Consider the following 14,691-nt stretch of genomic DNA (forward strand, 5'->3'; position numbering starts at 1 on the left):
CAATACAAAAATGGAATCAAGTCTATTTGCCCGATCGAATCGCAGGTTTTTTTGTTTCGTGGTATATCTCCATCTGCTACAAAGTAAACAACACGTTTTATAGACAAGACTTAGCATTGGGAAGTGTATAGTGGGAATCCCACTTGCCTTCTACAATATGTTGTGTTCACAAGCAACGTTGTTATGGAAGAAAGTGTATACACTCGTCAATACATCAGGCAAATGAGAATACCTTTTCTCTACAGATCAAGTATATAGATAATGTAACTAATTAGGTTCTTATACCGCAGGAGGATTTCATGCCTTTTCCCCGCTGCGATCTGAATCTTGTATGTGGCCGGTAGGAGGAGGGTTTTAGCAGTTTACCCAGCACTGGGAAGGGGTATATTTTTGGGTACGTCTGTTTGACGTTATGTAATGTTTCGACGTCATCTTCGTGCAAGATGCGGGTTGCTTCGGAAATGGTGCCAGGTAGGTCAACGGAGGGTGAAAGAGGGGTAAGCAAATCGGACATAGATTCATTTTTCAATTGGATGTACTTGCTTTCTGTATATTTTCAGGGAAAGATCATTGCGACTTATAAACTGGTTTTCATCACAAAAAAAGTACCAACGCAGAAGAGCTAAAGAGAACCGTTCACAGGACTGTGGGTACTAGCGTGAGCACGTCTTTGGAATATTTGTACTGTGGGTACTAGCGTGAGCACGTCTTTGGAATATTTGATTATAGGTGACATCTAGAGGCATAGGGTGGATCTCACATGACCGATCACCGAAGGATGTGAAGGCGTATTGGAATAGTTGATTATAGTTGACATTAAGAGGCATAGGATGGATCTTGCAGGACCGATCACCAAAACATGTGAACCCGTTTTGGATATTCGAGTATAGTTGACAGGCATAGGGTGGATCTTGCAGGACCGATCACAGAAGAATGTGAACACGTATTGGAATATTTGATTATAGTTGGCATTTAGAGGCATAGGGTGGATCTTGCAGGACCAATCACTGAAGCATGTGAACGCGTATTGGAATATTTGAGTATAGTTCACATTTAGAGGCGTAGGGTGGATCTTGCAGGACCGATCACAGAAGAATGTGAATGCGTATTGGAATATTTGATTATAGTTCACATTTAGAGGCATAGGGTGGATCTCGCAGGACAGATCACCGAAGCATGTGAACGCATATTGGAATATTTGAGTATAGTTGACATTTAGAGGCGTAGGGTGGATCTTGCAGGACAGATCACCGAAGCATGTGAATGCATTTTGGAATATTTGATTATAGTTGACATTTAGAGGCATAGGGTGGATCTTGCAGGACAGATCACCAAGCATGTGAACGCGTATTGCAATATTTGATTATAGTTGACATTTAGAGGCATAGGGTGGATCTCGCAGGACCGATCACAGAAGAATGTGAGCATGTTACAGGAGCATGCAGGATGGGATGGTTATCTTTGCTAGAATGTGAACCTTTTTTCTGTTGGAAATTTTGCTAGATCAGAGGCCTATGATCAGTACTTAATATAATGTGAACCCTTTTGTGATGTTTCATAGACTGATATGTAGCAGCATAAAGTGAAAGAATGTAGGACTGAGACGGATTACCAGATTGTAATAAGTCTGAGAATGTGAACGCAGAAAGGGAAATCGCAATGGTTGACTTATACAAGCAAAGAGCAGGTAAACCCAATGCTCTGTAACAGAATGTAGTGAACCATCTCTTGATGTTTCGTCCCTGCACATGGATAACGATAGCATCTCCACTGAGCCCATGGAGGAGGAACTGAATGTGAACCATCTGTGGATATTTCATCGGTTTGGCAGCTTGTGTGAAGAAGCACAATGCGGCGGACTAACTCGAGGAGAATCTATCACATGACTGTAACACTTATACTAAAGCTAACATCCTCATCATGTATAAAGTACTTATGTCGCCATGGAAACATGTCCAATCATGTTCTTATGTAATATATAGTGACTTCTCCTTTCGATAGTTAAAATTTGCCTGTGAACGGAGCATCCTGGAGTTGGGGGGGGGGTTGCGATTGGGGGCTTGAGTGGGGGGTATACTGTTCTCAATTCAACTGAATCCCTCGGTATACTTACGGACAGTACCGGTTCTTTTCACGCATCGCAAAGGTTACCGTATATCACGTCTAGCAACTCATTTATCAGAGTACAATGCATACGGATTTGAGGGCATCTCCGAAGGAAATCATATCTCAATGAACAAGAGAAAGCATTACCTTCACATCTATCTTTCACAAACTAGAACGTTTTCTATGGATATTTTGCCAGTTAGGACGTGGATAATTATTGGTTTGTGCCTAATTATGGTCTCATGAATATTCAAGCCATCATACCGTTTGTTTTTCAAAGACCGAGCCCAGTGGAAGTTTCGAACACATGATTTCTCCGGAAGACAAATTTTTTTTTTTATGGTTTCAAAATGTTGTTTTTTTTCTTTTCTTAGGTATTTTTTTTTCGTTTTGTACTCTTATTTCTTACAAATATTACAAACAATGTCAAGATTTTCTAAATGGACAAATTAGACATATTTAATCAAATAAGTGATTTGAAAGGGAAATTTTCTCTAAATCAATATTCTGCCTTCTTATATCATTCTTTTATATACTCTGTCTGGTAAATACTGTTCTATATCCATTGCGGTGTATATGGTAAATGGGCACATACTGTGTATATTCTGCTTATGGAAGTTAAAGGTGGTGTGTTGTCTCGCAACATGACGTCAGATTTTACTGTGCGAAAACTGCTTACTAATTGGAAATACAAGAATTATGTTGCTGTGCGCTTTTTAAACATACTGTTTCTGCTACGAGGTGAAAATTACAAAAAATTATCTCAAACTTATTTGCTTCAATCCATCACCATAGTAAAAATGCTTTACATATGCAATCCTGAGTTAAGAGCCAAACATCATCAGTTTTTCTGTTTATATTTATTCTTTCGTTTATATTTAAAGTGAATGACTGCATGAAAAGAATTGTCTTTCTATTCACTCTATTTTTCTTTCAAAAGACCAATATTTTTATTTTGAAAAATCTTATTTTTATTTTTGTTATCGTCAGTACTACATAACGCTCAAGTATAACTGTTTAACATTACATATGATATTGTGTAGTGAATTGAAATTAGTTTTGCATGTAAATATTATTTTGAAAGTTATTTGCATATATTACGTAATCAATTTTGTACATCGCAGCTGGATCAAAGACTCGCTGTTAATATCTCTACTGAAATACCGATTTTCATATTTTAAAGAGGTTAGGCTGTACCACTGTATTAGACAGTGGAATTATTAGTTTTTTTTTATTCTTTTATGAAAAAGCGCCGATCAATACAAATTCGTTCTTAGGGCATCGACCACTTAAAACCGGTTGCATTTTAAGTTTGGTTTCGATGACCGTTTCAAGGATATTGACAAATTGAAGACATGTTACGTTTTGAGAGAACAAAATGTAGCCTATACACACACACACACATATATGAATAAATAAATATATATATATTTATATATATATATATATATATATATATATTCATATATATATTCATATATATATGTATTCATATATATATATATTACTTATCAAGCAATATAGAAACTGAAATATCACAAGGATTCAATTAGGTTGACTGGCGCCCAAAAAAACCCCCAAAAATGGAAACTGACTAGCTATATACACAATAATGATCATTTTTTAGGATAGCACTAATGTTCGTGGTTTTCATGTAAAAATAATTGTTTATGATATTTCTTGTCTCAATTATCATCAACTTATATGATCTTCATGTCTCTCAAAAGTTGCCAAAAATGTAAATATTCAGTAAACCAATCAGACAAAGGAATAGAAAGAAGTCCGGTTCAAAGAACTGGTGCAAACCAAACATTGAACCACAAATGTGGGCGAATAACTTCAAGCGTTCTTTACAGCTAATGATGCATATACATATACCGTGTTTGTAGCAATGAAACAGTTGATCATTGAAGACAGGAATGCCCGTGTGTATATATACAACTTGGTGAAACCCAATTTGCCTTCTTCACCGTTAAGTCAGATCACCAAGAAAATTACCAGTTAAATGGAACTTGACAACTCTATGGTGATGGGAATTAATGTAATCAAGAAAATTTGCTGCATAAACAGTTTTATTTTATCCGTCACTCAAGTTGCAGCTGTAATGAAGATTTCGACAAATAAAGCCTTTAAAATGTGATATGTTGTTTGAAAGTGTCATAGGAATTATATATCATATGGTAAACATTCGAGGACGAGGATGCCAAATCTCGATCCCATAACGACTGACCAGGGAACCCCCTTCCAACAACCCACCCCCCCCCACATCACTCAGTCCTAAACGTGATATGGTTTCCGTCAGATAAATGTATGCCCGAACAGGGAGACTGGAATTAGGACAGTATAACCCATAAAACGTCCCAGTCTGTTCTGACACAGAGACTATACATATCTTATATGCCTACACCTCACAGGGGAGTATATCTAGAGAAGTCTCCGAATACAGCTGTGGTAAAACTTTTATCAAACTTAGGGGCTCAAACCGGCCAGGGGCGGCGAAAGAGGGTTCAATCAGCGTGAGGAGAGTAGGGGTGGGGGCACATACTTCGAGGATAGTGGAACATGTGACTTTCATCTGTGACTTTGAGGGATTGCAAACCACAAAGTCACCTCAAGCTCAAATCTTCCGGACAAGACGTAACCTCTCTCTGTACAACCAATCACATAAAAAAAAAAATTATAGTAAAATGGATAAACACTGATAAATACAAAATGGTCACTTTTTAATATCAAATTTGATTCAATTTTTCAACAAATACAACCATTGAAAAATAGTGTATTTTTGGGGGGGGGGGGGGGGCCAAACAGTGGCACTTTCTGTTTATGAGAAAAGGCACTTTAATTTTATCTTCAAAAAACTGTGGGGTGGGGAGTAGGAGCGTGTCACTTGTATAGGGGGGGTGGGGTGTGCCATTTGTGGGGGGCGTGTCAAGATTTTGTTAAGCTGAGCGAATTAATCACTAGAAAATTTGAATTTTATCGATGGCATTCTTTATGCAAGGTATCGATTGAGAAGAGGCGTAAGAGACACAACAAGAACTTATCAACCCTATAAGATGGTGTTTATCATGATGTCATTTAGGAGACACCGTAGATATGTAGCATGAATTGTTTGCTGTATGAGCGGCAAGTGGGGACTCAAAGCTGAACATTTTGGACCTAATGTTATAGTCGTGCATTGACGTTGAACAGAGAGGCCTACCGTGAATATGTACGTGAAATTCATTCATTAATTTCTCAGCGATATGATTACACTGGATGCAGAAATACAATTCAAGGTTATTAAGATACTTCCATTATTACAATTATTACAACAGATCAATTTAGAAAGGAGCTTAAAGACATGATGGAAAGGGAAATTTGCCGTCAAAAAGAACACGATTGTACTACGGATGCCATGTAATGACATTTATACAGTCTGTGTGGAGGTACTGTCATTCTTGTGTTAAAAACTTGGGGAATGTGCTACAAGTCGGGAGTTGTTCATGAATTACATCAAGGATTAATTGAAAAGGCCATAAAAGCTTGCGTGATGAGGGTCAGCAAACAATTTCCCTCATTAGGATGGAAAGAATCGGTGAGTGAGGGTTGAAGAGGGGGGTTAAAATTTGACGGAGTAACTAGGGGAACTGATTTGTTCCATGAATAACGTACGCTATCATCAGAATTGATCCATTAAAACTTGAAATTGGTTTTACAAAGAGAGTCCTATTGTTATAATTTACAACTGTGTAGTATCTATTAGCGATTGAATTCCACGGTTTGGAAAATGCGTATTAACTTTCATTAAAAGTTTAAGTTCATACCAAGAAACTGCCGAGTGACAGAATAAATTTTATACGACCACGTATTCCTTAACGTAAGCCGAAACATTAAGCTTAGGATTTTCGAGGCTTTATTATAAAGTATTGTTTGTACACTTGCGAACTGTGGGGCACAACGAAGGATCTTAATCGCAAAATTGACACTTTTCAAAGGAGACTACTTCGTAATATTTTCGACATTAGATGGACCAATAACAATTTGTTATCAAACGATGAGCTCTACAATGAAACCAACCAAACACCTTGGTCATCCATAGTCGCACATAGAAGATTGAGATTTTTCGGTCATGTAGCAAGACTCCAGGAGGACGCTCCAGAAAAGCCTACTTAATTTAAAGAGGCTTTGAGTCATACTGCTGTACCAGTAGGAAGGCCCGTGACTACCCTGCTTGGAAAAATAAAGACGCAATTTAAGGACGTTAACATAAACAATTTCGAGGAAACAATAAACCTTGCACAAGATGGTGATACGTTGCGGAGGTTAATCACTGAGCATGTCGGATACTACTACTACTACTACTACTACTAATACTACTACTATTACTACTACGACGACAACTACGACTACTACTACCACTGGGGGCCAAACAGTGCAGCTTTCTGTTTATGACAAAAGGCACTTTAATTTTTCTTTTTTCTTCCGAAAAAAAGTGGGGTGGGGAGGGGAAGCGTGCTACTTGTATAGGGAGAGCGGCCATCTGTGGGGGGGGGGGGCTGATATCAAGATTTCTCAATTTTGTTAAGCTGAGTTAATTAATCACTAGAAAAGTTGTATTTCATCGATGGCATTCTTTATGCAAGGTATCGATTGAGACGAGGTGTAAAAGACACCACAAGAACTTATCAACCCTATAAGATGGTGTTTAACATGATGTCATTTGGGAGACACCGTAGATATGTAGCACGAATTGTTTGCTGTATGAGCGGCAAATATGGACTCGAAGCTGAACATTTTGGACCTAATGTTATAGTCGTGCATTGACGTTGAACAGAGAGGCCTAACGTGAATATGTACGTGAAATTCATTCATTAATTTCTCAGCGATATGATTACACTGGATGCAGAAATACAATTCAAGGTTCTTAAGATACTTCCATTAATACAATTATTACAACAGATCAATTTAGAAAGGAGCTTAAAGACATGATGGAAAGGGAAATTTGCCGTCAAAATGAAAACTATTTTACTACGGATGCCGTGTAATGACATTTATACAGTCTGTGTGAATGTACTGAAGTTTTTGTGTGGAAAACTTGGGAAATATGCTGAATGTTGGGAATTTCCCATGAATTACATCAAGTATTAATTGAAAAGGCCATAAAAGCTCGCGTGGATGAGGATCAGCAAACAATTTCTCTCATTAGGATAGAAAGAAACGGTGAGTAAGGGTTGAAGAGGGGGTTAGATTTGACGGAGTAACTAGGGGAACTGATAAATCGTTCCATGAATAACGTACGCTATAATCAGAATTGATCCACTAAAACTTGAAATTGGTTTTACAAAGAGTGACCCATTGTTATTGTTTACAATAGTCCATTAGTTAGTAGAGTAGTCCCTATTAGGGATTGAATTCCACGGTATGGAAAAGGCACTGAAAGTTATAAATATATTAATACGACTACGCATTTCCATGTTCTCTATTGACCGCCGTACTTCGCCGTAGGTATCAAAATCAAAATAATGCATAACAACGAAACGTCGTCGGCTAGGCAGAAAGAAACCTGTTTAATTACATTAACGCTTTTCTGGTTAACAAACTACCTATATCCTGATCAAGATGCTACTTTGGCGCTTAAGTAATGGTATAATGACTGGCTTTTTCATTCTGGCGGCATATGTGCAGGTAAACATTGTTCAAGGATCTAAGTTTTGTGTGAAGTATTCTAAGCCTTATCATTGGTAGTATTTACGCGAATTTCTTAAACGATGTGGCCGTATAGGCCCTAGGCCTATCTACCCTACACCGTGAATTAGATTGATCGCTCACTTTAGTAACTGGTCCTGGTGAGTAGACCCAATTTGGTGTAACTTTAGAATATTCCACCACAGACACTCTTCTGAAAACAAGTATGTTCAGTTGCAGTGAAGTAAATAGCCCTGATGGAGCCATGTAATTTGAGAACATTGCAATGCTGTACGTGTCAAATTATTTTCAGAAAAACTGAAACTTAATCTGTATAGTAAAGGCTTCATAATTGACGCACCCCCGTAATTGACGCACCTTCAATTATTACTAGCAACGATACAGCAGGCCACCTAAACTTTTTGCAGTCAAGCAGAATTACATATTTCATGAGTTTCAATCCATTTCAGCTTTTTGCTGACCAAATATTTTTTAAGCTTTTAACACCCTCCCCCCAATTTTGCACGTTTTTGGGGCATTTGGAAATCTTACATCCTAAAAATAACCGACATTACCTCAGTGTGATAACACTACTCTCTGGGACTTGACCTGTCTGAGCTTAGAGGCTCAGAGCATAGCAAACAGCACCTAAAGTCAATGGATGTATACTAAGTCCTACACTACAGTTAGCTTATCGACGAATGTGTCAATTTAGGGGTATGAAAGAACTTGACACGGCAGACATTTTGTGGTCAAATTCTGCTCAATTGTACGGTGCATAAGAACAGAACCTTAAATATTTTGAGATCATAACATTTCTGAGGAACTACACATATGAAAAACACATTCAGTTAAGTGATTTGGATATTTCCTCAAGTGATAGACATCGTTGATCAAAGCCTTAAGTGCGGCAATTATGAGCCCACCATGCAGTACTACTAGGATGGAGGCTCCATCACAGTTTCAGTGGGGATGAAACTTTTATGTTGAGAAAAATGCATGTTGTGTACAAGTTTCATAAAGAGGACAAAGCCTCCTTTCTCAGGCCTTCTTTCAAAGCCTGCATCTGAAAGAAGCTGTTCATCTTCTAATTCTATTCTCAAAAACAGAAGAGATTCACAGGATGAGCAAACTTGAACAGAGAAACTTGCAAATTTTTATGATCAAGGTGTCCTTTATTCATCCAGTTGGTCAATTCCTTGATATGAAGGTGTTCCCTGACAGTCACAGGATGTTTAATACTATGTGTTTATACAACATGGCCAAACGATAGCATATTTTACGGTCAAAGCATTATTTGACTGACATTAAAAATGCTACTAAAAGAGAATGAATTTAGGACCCTCCACACTATTTCCTGGTACAAGCACTGACAGAGAGAAGTTTACCCTGTTTGTCAAATATTGTTTTAGTAGGAAATAGAGTGATTTCTTGCTGCAACTTTGAGATACAAATGAGAAAATCTTGCAAAATTCCACTTTCACTGTCAAAGCACGACTTGGGAATTTGACTTGGATCTCAAATATTCAACTTTTTAATCTTAAAGTTTCAGCACTTTTAGAAGATTTCATTTGCTTTTACTGTGCGCTACAGAGACCGCTATACTTTGCCTTAGGTATAAAACTCAAAACAACGCAATACAACAGTAAACAGCCGGCTCCTCGGCCGGTCAGATCAAATACTGTCTGTATTTAATCTCCTTTGGCGCATCAGTAATGGTAGTTTTCTAGTTTGTTAACAGCTATATTTGTTAAACATTAGTGTCATTTACTGAATACAAAGTTTGTTTGATCTGTACGTTCTAATTTTGGGGCATCTGTATTTGTTACCATGGCGATTATGTATGGTCGTACACTGAGTTAGTCTAAGTTTTCACCATTCCTTTCACTTTCCATCATCCTGCAGAAAAATGATCCCGATTCATACCTTTGGATGGTGAGTGTTTTGCATGATTACAATGGTTTTACAAATGTTTTATACAAATGTTAAATGTATAATATCTGAATTGTTTGTCTAGAACTGTAAACGTGATTTGCTCAGATATGAAACTATGAACAATCTTTGTTACAATCATTGGTGTGTGGCTTTATGCTGCCAATGAATTAACAGCTGGTTTGTGACTCTGTGTTTCAAGCCTCTGAGTAAAAAATGCAATAAAAAGAGTGAGAAAGAATTACTTATAGCCTGTTTCAAACTGGCTTCCTGAATTGTCAGTATATAATCATATTTTTGTAAATATAACTGATCCAACTGCTGTAGAATATTTTGAATTCATATATCTCTCTGTTGAACTTTACTTAACAGCTAAAGTACTAATGATTATTTATATATATTTTCTTCCAGACATTATATTCTCTGCCAGCAGTCATCTGTTTCATGTATTTTCTTCGCATAACCAAGCCAGGTAAGTTCATTAAACTTGATTCTTTTTATGAAAATAAAAAACAAAGGTCTAGCAAGTTTTTTTTAACCATTCTTTGTAAGGAATGTCACTTTAACAATCAGGACAGTAGATCGAGTGGAATGATGGAAACTGAAATAAATAAACAAATGATTTTGCACCTCTAATCATAATTTATCATGAAAAGACAATTTGACAAGCCTGACTTTTTAATTTTAGTAGAAAATTGCTTCAGAGGCAGGAGGCTGCCAAAGTTACAAATCAGTCAGTTACTAATAGATATATATATTATTTCAAGGACAAGACTTCCAAGACACTTTAATAGTTGGAAGGGATGTCTGGCAATGTTGCGTACTTTTCGGAAGATTGTTGAATGGATACCTGTTGACGTCTACTCGTAACAAGTGAAGCCGGTGTGGCCAACACTTCAGCTTTACGCCATTTATTTCAACCTAAGTGCCTGGAACATTCCATTGAGTACATTCTTCCACCCTCTTGGTACTTGGTTTCAATTACTTGGTACGGAATTAAATCCGTTTGGATACTCCCCTACAAGAATGTGTTCAATATTAAAACAATTTTACAGCTAAAACAATATTAGCAGCCATTTCTTATACTGTAGCAGCTATCTTCCCTTTCATTGTTTTTGAAGTCTTTGGCAATTGTTTACTTTTCAGTTGTCGATTGTGATGGAACTTGACCTTGTACGATACATCTCTACGGTTCAGTGTGATGCCTGTCATAAACTTTTACCCACAGATATCACAAATGTTTAGATTTATTGTTTTTTTATTTTGCATCCAGAATTTCGTTACGATTCGGCAATTTTCATTTCTACTTCAGATAATTTCCTACTCGTCAAGTTTGCTCAGCTACATATTGTGGTCTGTTTAATGGTTGGAGCCTACACCTGCATTAAGCTCACTAAGGCGATGGGTTCATCAGAAGGCAAGAGGTTACAGCTACATGAACATGAAGAAGCAAGGTATTGTAGCTTTTGCAGGCAGTGGTATCATTTTGGGATAACCATGAGATCATTACGGGATAACCACGGGGTCATTACGGGATAACCACGGGGTCATTACGGGATAACCACGGGGTCATTACGGGATAACCACGGGGTCATTATGGGATAACCATGGGGTCATAGTTTACAGTTCTCATTTTACATTGTATAATGAGGTATTTACCACTTTACTTACCCAATGTGTAGATGTCTACGCCACGGTCTGCTACGTTCTAATGTTGTATTTGTCTGACTGAACAGATCTCAAACCATAAGCAATACCTACATAACTGTAATGTAAAATGTAACAGAAAATGTGTAATATTTACCAGTTTTTCTAATAAGTTACAGCTGAATAAAAATCTTTTCCCTTTATACCCCATCAGAATGAACTTTAGTTGGAGTATGTAAGCAACAAAGCCACCTTGGCATAGTTCCCAACATTTCCAAATTTGTATTCTTGGCAACCCATGTTGTAATTTTCCTAGCCTGGTGGTTTCTCGTAAATTTCTGTGTGGCCTAAAATCCCCAGATCACAATTTCTGCTCGATAATAATTCAATTGCACATTGGCTGCTGGATACGATTGCGTAAGTTTGTGCGTAAGATAGTAACGGCTCGCACAAACATTTATCAAATCTTGGGGAAACAAATCATTACAGGACAGGGCAGGAAGTTTACTGTCAGTTTCTGCTGGAAACATTGTTCACCAATCACATATTATGTTTTCCACTACCTAGTTTGTGGGCCCCCATTGAAGCACTTGTGACCCCTTTTTTTTTTAGTTTCTGAACCGTACTTTGAGAATTCTGAACTTATTAGAAATGCCACATGGCAAGTTATAGAATCGAAGGTCTTACCACATAACACCAAGGAATATGTTGTAGCTTGGACACTAACAGGAATATCTTGCAGCCTGGGCACTAACAGGAATATCTTGTAGCCTGGGCACCAAGAGGAATATTGTTTAGCCTGGGCACAAAGAGGAATATTTTGTAGCCTGGGCACTACAGGAATATTTTTTAGCCTGGGCACCAAGAGGACTATCTTGTAGGCAGGCATCAAGAGGAATATCTTGTAGCCTGGGCACAAAGAGGAATATTTTGTAGCCTGGGCACTAACAAGAATATTTTTTAGCCTGGGCACTAACAGGAATATCTTGTAGGCGGGGCATTAAGAGGAATATCTTGTAGCCTGGGCACTAACAGGACTATCTATTAGCCTGGGCACCAAGAGGAATATTGTGTAGCCTGGGCACAAAGAGAAATATTTTATATTCTGGCCCCAAGGAAACATTTGTAGCCTGGGCACTGAGAGATCATAAATAAAAGTTGTGAGAATAGATGGTCCATAACTGCGTTGTCAACAGTGAAGTCTCTTTTCTCTTTCAGAGAATTAGGAGGCCTCTGTTTCGTAATCTGCTGGTTGGTGATAAATCTGAAGTTTCTGAGGTAAGTACTTCATAATAAATGAAAAAATCATATCAAAGAAGAGAGGGATTTTTTATCAGAATGTAAGTTTTGAATCTAGTGGAGCTCATTCAGGTGTAAGTTAGGTCACTGCTTGAGGCCAAGTTCTAGCTCCACAACTACCCTTCGCTCTTTTAGAAAGTTTATAAATGTGAAGCAATGAGTATTTCTGTTTTTGCTCTGCACCTAATGCATACATCAGATTTTCAAATTTTTAAAAGATTATGCAATTACACATAAAAGTTACAGTAAATGTTTAAACCAAACATGTTAAATCAGACAGAACTTTGACCAAAAGAAATTATTTAAAGTAGAGAGAGATAACTTTATAGAAATTTCTTGATCTTCTCTTCTAGATCAAATCTATGGCAACAGAGAAAGTTATCCTTCCTGCAGCTTTTTGTGGCGCTGTTTCCTATATTTTTATGGGTTACTGCTCATCGTAGTAAGACCTACCAGTCCAAAATCCCACCGCACTGTAAAACGGCTTTCCAAGGTCCGTCAGGGACTATGGAATGCATGTCCGAGTGAAACACTACCATCAGCTGTTCTCGTTAAAGTGAAAACTTTTCAAAGCAATTTTTTGCTTACATATTAATATTGCATTCCACAATGTATCTCTCTGTTGCTTCGAATCGAGATTTCTAAAAGAGAAAAGCAAGGAAAATTCTCAAGAAAATCAGATTTTGCATGCGAGTTATAATATTAAGATCGCATGAGGAGGAGCCTGTTGTAATGGATGGATGTTGTAAGGATTATTTAAACTATGATGGTATATTTCATCAGAACATACTTATTCATAATGGACTGTCCTTCATTTGTAAATGGTGTGTTTCATACTCAACTTGCTGTTTCCAATCTACATGGTAGTAGCATTGTGTCAGAGACAGTGGGGGGGAATGAGAGTGGGTGAAGGGGGGGGGGGTGAGGAGGGGGATGTCTGGCAATGCTGCCTTCTTTTAGGTACTAGATTTTCGGTGCTCTGTAAGACTCAAATTGTATCTCTTTTGTATCACCCTACGTTAATATTATACCAATAGTTTTCTTGTAATTATTTTTAAAAAGTCTTAGACTACTCCCCATTCCCCTCCCCCATTTGTATTCCCCACACCTCAGTGCCAGGTAACCTCACTGTCATCTTTCATGGAGTTACCTTCAGGTAACCAAATGAAGTAACACTGTAAACTACCGTTTGTGCAATTCCAGTTGACGTGTGTGTGCTCAGTCGTGTGCCGTAATAAATTAGTTTTAATATTGATGTATAGTTTGGAATTTACTCAACTGTATCAGCTATTGCTAAGTTTATATGGAAGTTTTTAAAATAAAGTCTTTGCTTTTTCAAGGTTTTCAAATCTGTCATTGGTGCAACTCAATGGAGTTCTCAGAACTTTGTTCACTTTACCTGTTTTGATAGCAGAATAAGTTGGGAGTTTAAACATTGATGCATTATGGGGAAAAAAACCAAGTATACCAATCTTTGTTTTGCTGCTGCAACAAAAAGTATTAGAATTCAGTCAATAAATGTAAAATATATTTGGTAACGAGTGAATTGGTTAATAATGATGTTATTTTATTCTGTTTTATGAGAATTTTAAAAGCTATAGAATTTGAAAACAGGTTTACAATAAATTATTTTTTGGCAGAAAATCATGGTATTTTTGGAGTGAATTTTTCAGTCAGATCATATTTTTCTGTACATAGTTAACGACAAATTCACTTAAAGGTTACTCACTCTCTTGATGTTATAGAATCATAGTTTATGAACCAGAGTGAGAATGCATGAATTTGTCAATTCATTAATTTATTCATTAATAAGTATTTGGTGAGCTCAGCTTTTTTGCAATATATTAAAGGAAAACTTTAGCCACAAAATAAATGTTTATATGTTGATATATACATATATATTTATATATATATATGTATATATTTGTACAGTATATATAGATATATATATATATATATATATATACATATATATACACACACACACACATTTGCTAATTATATATGATTAATCACAGGTTTCCACCAGTGTTCTTGGAG

General features: G+C 37.1%; 2 protein-coding genes across 7 annotated transcripts in view; one reads left to right on the plus strand and one right to left on the minus strand.

Annotated features, from left to right (window-relative positions):
- Nucleotides 1-11,097, plus strand: part of LOC139960074 (caspase recruitment domain-containing protein 10-like) — a 53,752-nt gene extending 42,655 nt beyond the window's left edge. For 5 of the 6 annotated variants that reach the window (XR_011790310.1, XM_071958128.1, XM_071958131.1 and 2 more), the window contains one exon: nt 561-4,246. Coding sequence is in view for 2 of the 6 variants with exons in the window: in XM_071958128.1 (XP_071814229.1) it covers nt 561-657 (97 nt within the window). In the remaining 4 variants the exon portion in view is untranslated. Of the gene's footprint in view, nt 1-560; nt 4,247-9,678; nt 9,709-10,116; nt 10,178-11,017 lie in introns of those variants that run through there. The other variant, XR_011790311.1, reaches the window with a different exon arrangement.
- LOC139960090 (tyrosine-protein kinase Fer-like) overlaps nt 1-14,691 on the minus strand; it is a 134,743-nt gene that overhangs the window by 98,193 nt on the left and 21,859 nt on the right. The window lies entirely within an intron of this gene.

The sequence above is a fragment of the Apostichopus japonicus genome, chromosome 19, assembly GCF_037975245.1.
Source record: "Apostichopus japonicus isolate 1M-3 chromosome 19, ASM3797524v1, whole genome shotgun sequence".
In the NCBI taxonomy this organism is placed as follows: Eukaryota; Metazoa; Echinodermata; class Holothuroidea; order Aspidochirotida; family Stichopodidae; genus Apostichopus; species Apostichopus japonicus.